Raw genomic sequence first — 16298 nt, 5'->3', positions numbered from 1 at the left:
GCACTGGCACGGGCTTCTAGCATATTGCCGTCATCAAAATATGATCACTGTGGCTGGTATCAAACCCACGACCTCCGGGTCAGCAGCCAAGCACCGCAGCTACTGTCCTTTCCCTTGTAGCTTAATTCCCGGAAGAGTCGATATCAAGCTGGTATTTTGCTCACGAAGGTTTAACACACCACAACTTTTGTTCGAATGCGTTTATAACATCTATTTTTGTTGCGATGCCGACAGTTATTACAGATTATTGCGATATGCTAATTTACATTGCAAATCTCTCATTTAGAAAGTCCTTCTCTTGAAAGGATACATTAATATTACATATTTTAAAACATACAAGTGCGTATTTCAAATCTGGCTTTAAATATGCCCAACTGCAGCAGTGTTCAGGTACATCAATCAAGAAATAAAAGAAGGAACTTATAAAGCATTGTGTCTACCCTTTGTTTACATATAACAAACTTGAAACACCAGTGATGTGTGCTTGTTTTCTTTTTCTCTCCTTTCTTCAAACCAGCATGTGAGATTTTGAACAAACGATAATAATAAAGAAATGTGGCACAGGAAACACTGCAGACTTTCATATGACAAGCACGCGTGAACGATCGCCCAATAACCATGCCCGTAAAACACACAGCTGTTCGTCCCACGCTACTCACACAAGAGTTCCTTTTGAAGGTAGATGAGCTTTGCTCCAGTCCTGTACGCAGCGTACTTTATGTCGTTGAACGACGTTAGCTTCTCGATGATGAGGACCATTTCGGGGTGATCCCACTGCGTCTTCTCCTTTCGATGGCTGCACAAACAGTCGCAACCAATCACGGCTTTAGCCTGCGCTTGGAAGGCCGGCATTAAATTCTTATCAGACGCAACAGCTGCTGTGAGAGACCACTATCGGGACACAAGACACCTGGCAAAGTCGCTCCGCAGTAAAGGCTGCACTGCTGTGCACTTGCAGCATGACGCAGGGCATAAATTTCTTTTGAATGAGGAGTCGCTCAAATTCTATGGGTTCCTCAGTAAGTGTGGCAGTTTAAGGGTCAGTGGTAAGAAGTTACATAGTTCATATTTGTCATTTGATATATTAAGCGGACCAACATTTAGAGATTCCGCTAATCTTCAAGTGCATCAAGATGTTAGGACAGTCAACTCCTCACTACTTATATGCATCACAGTTAACGACTCCTACAACCAGTCTATAATATTGCAAAACTTTACTACTCACTTCACGTAATACGGGATTCCGGCTCCCGTCTCCTGTCGTTCCCACTCGTCCATATCGTCTTCGTATTCCTAGCACAAAATTCAAGAATCATGTTTGTCTGTTTTTGCTAACAAATGAAATCGCAGAAAGGCACAGCACAATAAACTCGGAAGCAACCTTACACGGCAGCACTGGCAGGCGACACGCGAACGAAAGTGCGCGGTCTGCGGCGGTTTTAAAAGCCACCACTTTCACCACAGGCAGCGCGCAGACGCAACAGGCAAGAGCCGGGCTTTCGGATTAGCGTACTACGGGAAGTTTACGCACGCCAGTACCCACGCAGTTAAGAGAGACGGCTTCCGATTGCGTATGCCCCGCGCGCCCTAGTCGGCGCGGAGCCGCCACTCACCCGGTCCTTGCGCGATATGCAAAGGCAACGCTGCAATCGCACGCTCTGACGAAGGTGACATCAAGAGCCACGGGGTGCCCGAACACGACACTCGAGCCAGCGCGACACGCAAGGCGCGCGGTGGCAGCAGTTGACGTAGCGCGCTGCCCGCTCAAGGCACTCGCTTCCGCGAACTCAGCGCTTATTTTTTTTTGCTGCCTCGCTGTTTGCTCGCGCGGGAGACGCCTACACACCGTCCTTCCAAGCCATTCGGTAGACCGAAATCAAAACTACACAGCTATCGGCGGCCGCCCGAAGGTGATCGAGAGAAAAAAAAAAAAAAAAACGCGGCAAGAAAATGGGAAAAAGGGCAGTTTCCGCCGAGGTCAAAAGCGAACGCCGACACAACTTTCAGTTCTTCTTAATCTCCGCGACAAAAACGCACCCGCTTTCCAGTTTCGTTGAGACACGGGCGAGGGTTCGTACGTTCGTAACTTCGGAGCGAGCGTACGACCCCGCAGCAACTCGTTCCAGCGGCTCGCGAGTGCGCTAAAAGTGGGACGTGAGGGCGCGGGCACGCGCGGCGCAAGAAAAACAAACCGCGGACTCCGGTCACGTTGTCATTTCATTCACGTCGTCGTGGCCGTCGTCTTACCGTGCACGGCACCTATCGATCCATGCTCGACGTCGCGCTCATCTCACACACACAACGTCGACGAGTGGAATCGGAAATTAAACGCAACATTTATCGCCGCCACACGCACACCACAGCGGAGAAGCCATTTTCAAATCGGAACATTGTTGCTTGGCCTTGGCTCGCTGGCTGCGATCGCGGCGATAAAATGGGACACCCTGGTGCAGTGATAAGCGATATCAACCAAGCGCGCTGTCGTCGTTCGCTAATTACGAGTTGACGCGCCTGTTATAAAAACTCGACAATTCGTCCGGCGCCGCGAAATAATGCGAAATAAACTCGACGAAAACGTGTCATAATTGCCAACCAGACCATCCCTCAGGGGGCGCCTCGGTAGGAAAAAAGAGTTCTGCTTCAAAGCAAAACCCGCAGTCGGTGCGCAAGAAAACAGCCGAAAAAAAAAAAATGAGACTCGTCCGACGTGGCCACGTTCATCGTTGCGTTATCTCGTAGCGGTGGTAATTGGACAATCTTATCTTAACCGCATCCGGTTATCTACCTTCTAGTTTCGTTTTGGAGACGTTCACTCCGACGCCGGACTGCCTGTAGCAGTCCGAGACGTACATCGCGTGCAGCTGGGCACCACCGCTTATCTTTGGGTGAAATGGGTCTCGCACGGAGCCAGCCAACTGATAACACTCCGGAACAGCAGTTGGAAATGCAGAATCACCAAGTACGTGAATGCTGAACAGAGCGTAGCAGTGCAACCGATCCTATGCTGATTTGTCGTGCCTCTGGCACACGACGATAGGCAGCAGCCTAAACTGTTGCTCGTTCTTTTCACTGTGCAGCTGGAGAGACAGATATACAAGAGATACCTGATGCACCAGCGACTGTTTGCCCTCAAGATCGCCCATGCACGGGAGCTGTTCTTTTGGATCGCGGCCTTCTACGTTTCCTCCAGTGCGGCACTTCTCGCTGGGTATGTGCTGACGAACATGGGCGCAGAGTCGCGCTGCTATAACGGGCCTATGTCAGGTTTCGTTGTGGTTTAATCTGCAATAAACCAACTGCTGCTTGAACTCGCATGGCGCTCAAAGGCCAGACCGAGCTGAGTATTGAATGGCATCACCAAAACTAGAGTGTTTATCGCTCTATCAAAACGTAAAGCCTGGCTAGGATATGAGAGAGAGAGAATAAATTGAAAGGCAGGGAGGTGAACCGGTATTGTAGCATCCGGTTTGCTACCCTGCACTTAGGGGAAGGGGAATAAAGATGAGAAGAGAAAGCGATGAGAAGGTGGTGCATTCCAGGTATTTTCAATTTGAATAGCAATTGTTTTCTCGTGTGAACTCTAGATGGTATCACGCACAGTAAGTACATTGTGAACTGGTCTGATAGGGCACAATTGAAGCCAACCTCTTTGGCCGATCAAAGCCAGCAAGGTGGACAGTTCTGACAGTTTGTTGTTGTTAAGTGCTACGACCGAGTACCCATGCCATTGGTTACGCAAAAAACAGACTGAAATTTTATATAGGCCATTTTTTTTTCAATGTAGTAAAGTTTACACATCGATCCATTCATATTTTGCAATGTGTCGCATGTGAACGAGCCAGGGGTATAGCCATACCTTATATACATCACGAAGCCCCATGTAAATCTACATTTCACAAGTAATAGCCTGGTATCGGACAGACACTTTTGATCATTATGGCTTGGTCTGCATCAGGCTCGATCGTGATCAGGTGCTACCACATGGTCGCCTTTAATCGCGATCAAACCTGACTGGGGATCAAAACGATCACAATTTGTGTATTGCAAAATGTGGCTCTTATCCCAATTTGGCTGATACATCTGTGCGAAATTCTGTATGCAGATTAGGCTGTATTGTGTAGCAGTGACAACTCGTTATCCTGATCGATAAGTTTGATCTGCATAGACTCTGATCATGATCAAAAGTACCCATCTAGCACCAGTGTAAGCTTGCAACACAATTTTCCTTCCTTAATGTGTTAAGTGGACTTTCAATTTGAAGCATTCGCGTTTGCAATAATGAACAGTTCGGTCAACATGAGATAGTTGAAATGTGACTGTTATACTTTCAAGCAGTGTCGATGTGGCAGTGCATACCACGACACGAAAACGAACGATTTGCAGGGTCATTTTTTTCAAGTTGGGACAGCTGAACTTATGCAACTTATAATGGACCTCTGTAAAAGGTGCAATACCTTTATTTTTTTATTCTATTTTTTTACAGGTACCGAAAGACCAAGAAGCCATTGATCCTAGCCCCTATTTTACCAATGACATTCATATTGGCTTATCAGGGTGACCTTGCCTACGGGAGCAAGCTTGTGAGAATCAAAGGTACGATAATACTTTCCCCAATTACCTAAATTGTATCATAGTGCACTTTCTGTATATATGCGAGCATTTCAGAAAAATAAATACCATATTTACACGATTGCAGGTTGACCCATTTTCTTTTTTTTTTGAATTTGACAAACCAATGTTGGGGGGTCGACCTAGAATCAAAAACGAGTTTCGGTGTTGCTAAGTCTTTCTGAAAATGATCTCCGCTTATTTCCGCAAAGCTCGCTTTTTGGCGAAACTTTTACGTACTGCCGTGAAGCCACCTTTGCACATCGGTGGCTTTAATGTGTCAAAAAAATTTTTTTAAAGCATGGGTCTGTCCATCCTCTTATGTATGTAGTGGTAGTACCCGCCCTCGAGCACATATCCGCATGTCCACATGTTACGAAAAACGTAGCACAGCGTCATTATCATGCTCTAAGTGTTAACAAAGCGCTGACAGCAGGAGTGTGGTACATACACGGACGGACGAACGCATGTACGGGCACACGTATGGACAGAAGCTCGGATGGATTGACGGACGCTTCGCTCCACTCATCATAATTCATTCCGGTAGATATGTTGTGATTTTTTTATAAAATTTGTTCGTGTTCCTCTGTTTTTTTTTTTTTTTAGGCTGTGCCATTTTCGGGGGTTGACCAACATTGGAGTCGACTTACAATTGTCTTTTTTTAGTAACGTGGAGCTGCATAGTGCATTGTACTATGCAGCTCCATTCTTGCCATTACTGCGACACACGTTGTTGCCATAACTGCGAAATTTGTAGCTCTGGTAACACAGATGAATGAAACTGAAAAATTGTCACCAACCGAAATGTAGAAGGTGGTTCCACTTCCCAGACCTGCCACAGTGGTCTAGTGCTCGACTCCTAACGTGGAGGTAACGGGTTTTAACCGTGGCTGCGTTTTTGATGGAGGCGAAAATTCCTGAAGCCCACGTGCTTTGATTTAGGTTCGGGGTAAAGAATCCAGGTGGTAGGGATTTCCAGAGCCCACCACTCTGGTGCTTCTCATCCTCACATAGTAGTTTTTGTATGTTAAGCCCCAACAATTTTACAGCAAAAGCTGTTATAAGATGACAACAACGGTTGCGTGCGCCGTAGTCGTCCGCCGCTGCCATTGTCCGTAACCGCTATTGCGTGAATTAAGAAAAAAATAGTAAGTAAATGAAAAACACCAAGAACACAATAAAGTTCGGACTTACGTCTCCGGCGTGCCAGCTCCGTAATCAACCTCGTTGGTGCCTGAAACTCCATTGCAAGCTGGCCTTAGGCAGGCTTGATGTCAGGAAAGGAATCGTGTTCATAGGAGTAGTAAAGTGTTTTAGTAGAGCAAAAGAACAACCAGGCATCATACAATGTGAATAGTTTAACGAGTGGGTCATAGAATGCTTCAACACATTACAAAAGCGTCAGGCACAATTCTTTATCCTCGTCGGCCACAGCATAAAAAAATTGCACAACTTCCTGCAGCGTACTTCAAGCAGTGTACTACATTACTCTTAGCTAATGTGTGATCTTTGTTCCCAGGTGAGGCAGAGAACATCATGTCGTTTGAGAAAGAGCTTCTGGAACTTCCTCACAACGTTCCCACCGTCGGAGGCATCGATGAAGCCCGGGAGAAGGCAAAAGACGAAGGGAGCTTCAACAGGGCGCATGACATCTTCCTGTGAACACGCCTGCCTCGAAGCGAGACCTCTAGGGGTTTGTGTCCCTCTCTTGCAGATCGACGTCCACTGACAGCAGTTGCTGTTGACTCTTTCATGTCCTGGTGCTAGTATAGCCGAGAACTTCTCAAATTGTATTCTGTGAGAGTTCACTTTCCCAATTCAAGTGAACTTCGCTCTCGCAATTTGCGATGCCTCATCGAACATGAGTGTTATCTGTTGGCAAGCAGCGTTCTGTGCGCCTTACAATGCAGGGTTCATTAATTTATTTTAATATCTTTTTGTTCTTTGAAACAGTTGCAATGCACATTGTAGGCCTGTGCATATATTTGATTGTTTCGAATACTCGAACAAATATTACAGTATTCCAATTTGCTTCAATTCAAATTTATAAAACGGAAAATTTTGAAGTATTCGAAATGAATGAATTAAAAAATATTACCCACGTGCAACTGTATGTAAAGGTGGCTTCACTGCAGTGAAGGGCTGCTAAGCAGCGAAAACAGCTAGCCGGGAGAAATCCGCACTGCCGTGAAGCCCCACTTCAAAGTTAAATGAACATAGAACTCTCACATTGATTCATCGTTCTTTAAGTTTGAAAGATTGTTATACCGGCTTATGTGCTCCAAGTATAATGAATTTCGAAAAACAACATTTTTTACAGGTTATCACTTGCATTCCACCGAAAGTTAAACATTGCTACTATTGAAAATTGTTTCCACTTCCTTTCAACAACAACGAAAATGGCATTTGCTCAGGCCTTGTTTCAATTTTTAAAAATACTGAGCAGTTTAGTGAGGTCATGACAAACTTGTCCATTTTTCTTTGTAACACTGATAGTTTATTCTGCTATGGCGTGGTATCCTGTTGATTGTTATCAGAATGCCGCTTTTATTCAGTCCCCATGACAAGGTTTGAATGGCTTGATGTGAAGCGGTGCCTTTAGAATTCCGGCATTGAATGCCACATGTGTGCAACCATCTGACGTGCCATGCAAAATGCGCGTTCTATAGCGTTTGCGAACCGTCTCTCCTGGAAATAGATAGTAGATGATTCAGCCTGAGGCACAACTTACTAATTGCACTCCCCATCAGACTCTGCAAAGCCACGCATTAGTGCGAGATATCTATAGTTACATATGTGACTATTTTGTTCATGGTTCACCAACGACCATCATAACCTGGTAGATACCAACGCACTTGTTAACTTAGTCATGTTACCTTATGCTGACTAGTCAGGTTGATGTTTGTTGCGCTATGTCTTATTTTTTTTAGTACTTAATCTCAATGCAGCTCCACTGGTGGACATGCTTGTTTTGGGGTCTTTCAGTGCAATAAGTGTTTGTACATGGCTGCTAACATTTTTTGATTAATAGTGAAATCATTTACGAATGTTCTGGCAACACATCTACTGTGAGCCTTTTTACACTCACAACATGTCACTTACACATTCTGCCAGTATTTCAATGAACGAACAAAGCACTTGTGTTTCGAACTTACAGTTCGTATTTTTGAGGCAGTGCAGTGTAGCTGTTTATTTTTACTAGTATATTAAAACAGCAACAAAATCTTATGCATGTATAATACAGTGAAGATTTTTACTGAACGTCCATTTTCAGCTGTAGTCATATTATTATACTTAAATATACAAGCAATTTTCTTTTGGGAGAACTATTTGTTTTTTGTATAGCTAGCATATTCAAGCAAACTCATCGCTGTAATTAATAGGATTTTCAGAGCTTGCAAAAAGCATAGAGTATGTGCCCAACTGCAGTTGGTGCAGTATCAAAGATCTGACACTGTAAGTGAGCTTTGCTTTGCTAAAGATACTTTCAGCACAAGAGAGCTGACACAGTTAAGTGATTTTTCTGCAGTCAATAGAAATCCATGATCCAGCTAAAATAGTGCTCGGCACCTTTCCATAACTGAGGTCAATGTTGTTTTCAAGTAGACATTTGATGATGTAATTTGTGGAGCTTATAAACAAAGTTTGCCACCGGCTCTATACATGGGATTCAATTCAGTTTGACAATGGGTAGAGTGGGGAACGGGAGGTCATCAACAAAATGAAGCATGTTCTACTCTTTGTCATGACAGTTAGTCTGCGTGCTTTTACACTGTAGCATCATAAGATGCACTTCATTGATCTACGCATCGCTGCTCGTACTCGGGTGTCCTCCAGAGAACAGCAAAAAAATTGATGCATTAAAGTGATAAAAACAAGCCAGTACATGTTTCACCGCATCAGTTGGCTCGAAGTACGGGGTCAGAATGGTTGTTCGAAGTAAGTATGGGCCGCCACGCATTGTAAAGATTCACTGCCCTAAGGCAGTGAACGGCAACGAGGGCAGAGATGAGAGTGTGCTTATCACCTCCGCTGGTCATCCATATTCATATAGGAGTGTAATGGTCCACTTTTATTTATTTATTTTTTCTTGCTGCCATAACGTGTGGCAACATGTAGTAGTACTAGTTAAAGGTGTTTCTGATTCCGAGGCAGACATGTGCGCTTTTTGCCAGCAGGCTACTCTGGGTGTGAGATCGTTTTTGCTGACACTTGGGCCAACGCCTCCTAGAAAGAAACTATGCCTGGGATGTTGCTAGCTTTGCCATTAGATGCACTCTGCCGCTCATTTTTAGAGGGTGCCGTGTGGTGGTGCTAGCAACTGTACCGCAGCAGCCAGCGAGAATGACTGTGTTTGCAACGTTGTGTCATGAGGCAGCGCAGCTGTCTGCTTTCTGCAGGCGCTTGATTGTGCGTTAATGGAGTGCGCTGTAGGAGCGCCAGTCTAACAAGTGCCAGTCATTTCCTTTGATAACATTCGCTTAAGCTAAATCATATTTCACTACTTAAGTTTCTTTCCAAGCAGCTTTGTGGCAGCATTCCTGTCGGTTACTCCTTACTGCAGCTAGAGGGTTACATGTTAGCGCCCCGTTATCTCTCGAAATCACCTTCAGTCACCGGTCATGCAAACTGCCTTCCGAAGGTATCTGCAACTCTTTTTTCTGAGGCTTGATGAAAATTTGGGCGTGCAACAAAACTGGATTTATAGGCAAGACGAAAACACAACTCAATAACCCATCACGTTTTCCATGAACGCATGAAATCAAGGCAAGGAAAGTTGTCCAAAAACGGGCATTGTAGCTTTTTCCGCATGCGTCTGTTTCTGTCTATGTTTATTTGCGCAGCATCGTTTTGAACTTGCTTACGACATCTCATCACTAGCATGTTCGAGATGCGTTTTGTCACACTCTAGTTTGATTAACTCCTCTGTCGGTTTCATCAACGCTGCCGTTCTTTCCGCCAACATTCATCGCGTCGTCTGCTTGAGTTACCAACGGTGCCACTGCAGGTTGCAAGGAGCCGTTGCGAGAGGCTCCAGCGACTGTACCGGGTAGAAAGGAGGATAATGGAAAGGGAAGAGCAGCGTTCTTGCGGATCACGTCCCAGGCATGATTTTTTCTAAGAGGTATCTCTTTGACACATTTTTTATGTAATTGACCTTTGTAGCATTACATGCCTGTAGAAGTCAGCAGAACATCACCCAAGACACTGAAACCACCTCGTTGCACAAAAACATGATCCTTACAACAGCAGTTCTTGTTGGTGCTCATAGTTCTACTGAGCAAGTTGGGAAACAAACGTCTCTTCAGAGTACAGACACATCGACTTGCAAATGAAGCTTGAAAGTCTGCTACTGAACTTTCAACAGCCTGTGAGGGAAGAAGATGTGTTTGTATGCCCACAATATTATGTTGCTTTATCAGGCATCATGACAAAAAAAAAAAAAAACAATTTTAGAGCTGTATTTTTATCTGTACCTTGCTTTGACTTATGGATCTCTTTCGTATGCTTTCATTTTAGTTGGAAATATGTGGTAATGACTTTCGCACAATCAACAAACTGTCATTTTGTTGCTGCTCGGTTACATGCTGTTGAACTCCCAGCTTTGGTATATCTGTCGAACTACCTTGCCAGTTCTGTCTATGGGATTATCTATCGTTTACAGCAATTATTGGAAAAATTTAGGCTTGAAAATTCTGCTTATTACAACATTTGGACAAAATAATTTCCCTGCACTTCCTAGAACAAAAAAAAAAAAATGTCTGACGAGGCACGGCAAGTGTTTAAAATCAAGTTCAAGTGACTATCTAGTACTATGAAAAATGAGCTTTTCTATTCCATCTTTATATATCAGGCTTAGCGAATTGTGTACTGGAATGCCTTGCAAGAGCCAGATTAGCCAAGTTTAGTCATAAAGTAGGTACTCTTAATGCACAGAAATAAAGATGACTGACCAAAATGTTACCAGATGTCCCTGATTCCTCTTTAAGTAGTTTGCTCTTTATACCCATAATGTGGAACAACGCAGAGTAAGCTGTTTAATACGAACCTAATATGTACATGGCTCTTCACATATCCTTGAGGAAAGGGACATATATCTCATATCGTCAACATCTCATATTTAATAGGATAGTGCATACTGCTGTGATTTTGTCAAAAAATTGTTTGCAGGGTAGAAAGAGAACAAATGCTACGAACTTTCACAAGAATTTAGGCGAGTTGTTTAGCACATATACACCTGGGGTGTATATGTGCTGGGGTGTGTGCATATAAAAAAAATTTTAATAGTGTTCTATTCAAGTATCGTTCAATTTCAATAATGTCCTGTTTGAATGTCTTTGAATCGGATAGCCACTGTTTATAAATGTAAATATTGTTGAGATATATCTTACAGGTGTTTAACTATGTCATTAGCTTCAGATAAATGCTATGTCAGTGCATAAGTGTGATAAATTTCATCCCCGCAGGCGCAGCATATCCGCAAAGCATGAAATTGTATGTAGTGCACCATGCTACAATGCTCTGGAAGTTAAGTTTTACTGCCGACCAATTTCTTTTGTATTAACTGTGAAAATGGCTGTTTGAAAACCTACTAAAATTCATTGGACACTTCGCTCGACTCAGTTTTTGCACTGTCTAACTTGTATTCAAATGAGTCTCATGATTCACATGCTCTCAAGCCATACTACAAGCAATATTCCATTGTGCACATGTTAAAAAAAAATGAAAAAAAGGCAAGGTGTTATTGAATAGCTGTTGACAATTTCTATTAGACTCATTAGTACACAGCCATTACACGCATAATGGCAGTATGATTTTCACTGCTGTGAAGCCACATCCCTGCTTCAAACTGCACTTTTATCAAGCTTTGCTTTAAAGGGGCTGACAATCAATTTTTAAGGTGCCTGTTTTCGATAGTGCGCCGGGAGGTTTCCGCGTTAATGAAGTCTTTATGCAACACTTGCTGCAAGTGGTGGTAGGTGAACAAGACAACTTTCACCTACCACCATTCATGCACTGCACGCACGCCGCGTGGCTCCACCTGTTTTCACTAGTCGTTGTGACGGCATTTCCCGTTCTCAGCATTAGTTCTTTTAATTTTATAATAAGCATGGAATAAAATGTCAATACCCAATAATATACGCACTAATTTCAAGCACTAGTTGAGGTGCACCTAAACAGCGGCATACTACGAACAGCCATTGCCGACCAGGAGAAATGCGCGGCCACTGCCGGCCCGCCTCTCTAGTTCACTTGTGGTGCAGTAATTCAGGACAACTCGTTTCTGTAGTACCATAGCTTGTCTATCAGATGACATGGCAGTTTATATAATGAGATTTAAGTATAACCATAAAGTAGAAATATTATTCAAACTTTGAAAACAATGCTCGGTTCCGTCATTATAACTGAAGTCTTTCTGCTTCCACCTGCATTTTGTGACAGGATCTGACTGACTTTCTTTAAGTCCCTCTAAAGTGATAATTGGGCAGGCTTCCTTCTACCACCCTTGAACGTCATTGCACACAGTCATATCTAAGCATATCTCTTTCTTTTAAATGTTGTACCAGTCTGTGGCACAGGCATTGGTTATAAGCATGAAATCGAAGCAGTTCATTGCCATGGTGTCTTCCTTCTTGTAGAAGTCTTCCTAATCTGTGTCACAGTTCGTGTATGTGCACATTGTAAGCATGACTTTTCAATGTTTTTTGTTTTGTTTCGTTAATTTATATAATCAAAATATAGCTCAAAGGCAGCCTTCCATTGATAATTGCACCATGTCCAACATTGTAATGTATGAACAGCTATCTGGCATTACATAGTGCACAGTCATTTTTGAATATTTACTGCAGTAAACATCACCATTCAGCATGAACATGATGAAGTCTACTCTGTTGCTTAGCTGTGATGGCTGCATACCAGTGCACCAGGAACATTTCAAACTGCAAAGGAGCTTTTTTTTTATTTAATTATAGTCTTAAAGAAAAGTTATCACAAATAGTTATTGTATTGATGACATATTCAAAAATTGGTATTTTATCCCATTTGTTTACAATGCACTAGAAGCCATTTATTTCAAGCAAGGTTTTCAGTTTTTCTGAAACTTGCTTTTGCTAGTCAAGATGGCCATGACCGTGAAATTGCCAAAAAACCTTGGCCGTTGCATAGGTAAAAATGTTGTGTATTTGACTACATACATGTTTTAGAAATGGATTTGAACAAATGCAACCACATGTGTGTACAAATGTTGTGAAAATTATGTATATTTGAAACCCTGCTTAATTCCGAAAATTATAATAAAACAATATATGCCAATGGGAGTTTAGTTTAGTGCATTTCAGTGTACTGAAAGTTTCTTTGTTATATACATGTGTACTTTGGTAGCAGTGCTTGCTTATTCCGGAACATGCAATAAAATTTGTCAAGTTTAAGTAGCTCATCTTTACATCATGTGATTCACTACCAGGTGTAGCTGCATTGTAACACAAACCTTGCTTCGATATAGACGGCAGTAGACATTGCTTCAATCTCAAAGGCGGCAAGGTTTAAAACGGGCGCCGCAGCGAGCGCTCGAAGTCGACACTGTTTGGGGGAGCGGAGGAGGAGAGAACAGGAGAGGGCCGCGAACCAGCTGTTCGGCTACAGTGGCTGGCATCTTTCTAAAGTAGGCGTTGACATGAGTTGCGCGTGACGTCATTTCCGGCTATCAAAACGAGGGACCGCCATGTTTTTGCGTCGGGCTTCGCGGTGCAGCTTACCGCCGCGTCGGAGTTTTTCGGCGTTATTCGAGCGATATGGCGACAGGAAACGTGCACGCGCTTTTCCCGTCGTACTGCGAAGGGCCTGCGGGACCGACTCGTGTACGTTCGTCACCCCCGGAAAATCTTTTCAGGCCTGCGCCCAGCAATCTGACGTCATTTCCGGCCGGCCGACTCTCGGGGAAGCCGCAGCGGCAGCGAGCGCAGCGCGAGCGGCGGTGGTGACGGTTCGGCGGCGTGGTGTTGACGGTGTTTCACGTTTGTTGCTTTCCGTTGTTGTTTTGCGGCAATTTCGTTTCCGTGCGTGATGCTGGAGTGATGCGACAATGCCGAATAAGTGTTGTGTACCCGGATGCACCGGCAACTACAAAACAGGAAAGAAGATGCAAGTGTTTTCCTTCCTTAAAGACGCCGACGCTCTCAAACAATGGCTACGCGCCATTCCTAGGAAGGACTTCGTGCCGACTTCGTGCACTAAGGTAAGAATTTGAGATGCTCCTGTTCTTAGCTTGTCGTTGCTTGTTCGGGTAGAAATCACCTATGATGGGAAATACTTGAGCGTGTGGCCCTCGGGCCTCGCGAAGCGCTGACGCCAGCAGCGTTCGCAGCAAGGATGGTCAGCTGCGCTTTGTTCACTAACAGTGCCGTGGTGTCGTCCATTCTTGCAAGCTCTCGGTGGAAGCGCTTCGTGGAGTGCGGTGACATCACGCTCCCGTGTTTCCTTTCATGTTGCTTGTACCGCTTAGCGCAGCGCTTTTATTTAGATGCTTGCGAAACGTAGGTAGACTTTGTTTTAGCTACACGGACTGTAAACACGGTCATGCAAACGGGAGCGCATTTTTTTCTTTTGAGAAGTGCGTCTCAGACGTTCTTGAAACGTTTGTGCAGGTGTGCGCGGATCATTTCGACGCTTCATGCATTGAGAAGACGACATCGTAGACGGATCCAAGGACAGGGAGAGTTATTGAAGTTGCACTCCCAGTACCACGGTTGCGTCCTGGATCTGTCCCAACGGTATTTCCCGGCTGTCCGTCCTACCTATCAGTACGAGACCAGAGCACGAGAGAAACCCCTGACGCCAAGAGGAGCCGACAAGAAGCCTCCCAACTCGCCCGTGCTGTAGAAGAGTCGCTGGCGTCATATGAAGCGGAGCAAGAACGAGACCGGTTTTCGTCCCTCGAAGAACTAAGGGCTCGCCTGCAAGGGGTGTCAGTGTCTCCGAAGTGGACTGTGATTCATAAAGAAGAGTGCTCCATGTTTTTGAACATTATCGACTATCGTGAACCTTGTTTGAATGCGTCATTGACCGTGTTTGCAAACCTTGAAGTCTTTGCCTGCTATCAAGGTTCACCAATCAAGAACCTTGGTAGCGCTGTTGTACCAGACTCAGTTCAAAAAGTAAGTTCCTTGTTGGAAATTTTGAACAACCTGTCGATGCTGTCTGAGGAGCGCTGCACTTATTGCCACCTGGCTCAAGCAATACATTCCCTTGTTTGAGCCTTGTTTCCAGTTTTGTATCTCTTTACAAGTTGTTAGCTTTTAAAGGTGGTGTACTTTTTTCTTTTTTTTTAACTCGAACTGCCTCGGTGCCCACTGTAGCAGTTGTACAGTCCGTTTTGGTACCTAAGCTGTGTACACTTTCCTTGTGCACTCTGTGTACAGACATGTTGTGCACTGTGATTTGTTTTTTCTTAGATTTTTGTTTGATTTTTTCCCTAGGACATGCACCTACCTGTGGCAATACAATTACTTTTCTTTCTGTCATTTATCATGCTGTGGACCACAATTTAGTCACCAGTGTTCTTATGTATTGTATTTTTTGGCAAGTGTTTGAACCTGATACCTTGTGTTGCTACTGCTACTATGATAAACGAATGGTATGTTTTCCTCTAACCTACAATTTAAATGAAAGTGTGCTTTTTCTGTTCCAAAGCTCGGGGATGTTTTTACTGTTACAATCTGTTTTGTTTTCTGAGTTTGATGTGGCAAGATATTGTGTTTTGTACTTTTGGCATATTTTCAGCATTAAGGGCAACATCTTGTGTTGCCTGTCGTCTGCCTGGACCGAGAACAATGTGCACTGTGATATTTGTACAGACGACGTCTGGCTGTGATAAATAAATACGCATTATTCCATTCACGATATTCATTATTTCTTGATACCTTGATAAGTTCCCCCGCAACGGTGGCTCAGTGGCTAAGGCGTAGCGCTGCTGAGCACTAGGGCGCAGTTTCGATACCCGGCTGCGGCGGCCGCATTTCTGATGGAGGCGAAAAGCAAAAACGCCCGTGTGTACGAGATTTCGGCACACAATAAAGATTCCCAGGTAGTAAAACTTGATCCTGAGCTCTCCCCTACGGCGCGCTTCATCGCCTGCGTTGCGTCGGCGCGTTAAACCATACAATCAATGGATACCTTGATAAATCGTGCAGACATGGTGCCAAGGAACCTCGCCCGAGTCGGTAGGCGTGAAGGGCGCTCGCGGCAAGCGCTCGCGGCTGGCGCAGCCACCCAGCGAAGGGCGGCCGGCCGGCCGGCGCGATGTGACGTCGTCGACGTCACGTCACGTGACGCGCAGGCCTGAAAAGCTTCCGGGGGTGACGGTACGTTGCCACGCAAAGATTGAAATGTGCGATGGCATCGACCCCTACAAACTGCGCATCGGTAAAGATGCTAGGCAATTGAGGTTCTGCTTGGCCAACGCCTCTTTTTTTAAAGGGGCCCTGAGACACTTTTTCTAGTATCCATTGAATGAATTCACCGGAAGAGCTTATTGCTTCACGAATTCAACGCCGCAAAAAAGTTTGAACCGTCCAGTGCGAGTGGAGTTACAAAAAAGGTTTGTCGCATGCTGCAATTGCATTCTCTATTCTCTCGTCCCGACGAAAGCGCTGGAAGCTAAGCAAGAAAAAATGGCAGGGCCACAAAAAAAA

The 16298-nt window shown here is 44.4% G+C and overlaps 2 protein-coding genes across 6 annotated transcripts in view; one reads left to right on the top strand and one right to left on the bottom strand.

Moving 5' to 3' along the window:
- LOC119181835 (dystrophin) overlaps positions 1-2544 on the bottom strand; it is a 42043-nt gene extending 39499 nt beyond the window's left edge. For 3 of the 5 annotated variants that reach the window (XM_075875145.1, XM_037433076.2, XM_075875144.1), the window contains exons 1-3: positions 2248-2544; positions 1226-1293; positions 660-796 (exon numbers count right to left, since the gene is read on the bottom strand). In XM_075875145.1, the coding sequence (XP_075731260.1) occupies positions 660-796; positions 1226-1278 (190 nt within the window). In that variant the 5' untranslated portion in view covers positions 1279-1293; positions 2248-2544. Of the gene's footprint in view, positions 1-659; positions 797-1225; positions 1294-1386; positions 1593-1613; positions 1850-2247 lie in introns of those variants that run through there. The other 2 variants (XM_075875142.1, XM_075875143.1) reach the window with 2 other exon arrangements.
- A 113-nt stretch (positions 2545-2657) lies between these two features.
- LOC119181340 (plasminogen receptor (KT)) lies at positions 2658-13037 on the top strand. The gene is made up of 4 exons (XM_037432557.2): positions 2658-2959; positions 3078-3208; positions 4484-4593; positions 6128-13037. Exons 1-4 carry the CDS (start codon positions 2891-2893, stop codon positions 6268-6270), a joined length of 453 nt encoding a protein of 150 aa, XP_037288454.2. The 5' UTR covers positions 2658-2890; the 3' UTR covers positions 6271-13037.
- The last annotated feature ends 3261 nt before the right edge of the window (positions 13038-16298 follow it).

This window comes from Rhipicephalus microplus, chromosome 10, assembly GCF_043290135.1.
Source record: "Rhipicephalus microplus isolate Deutch F79 chromosome 10, USDA_Rmic, whole genome shotgun sequence".
Lineage (NCBI taxonomy): Eukaryota > Metazoa > Arthropoda > Arachnida > Ixodida > Ixodidae > Rhipicephalus > Rhipicephalus microplus.
Note: the sequence above shows the minus strand (reverse complement) of the source record. Positions and strands in the feature narration are given on the sequence as shown.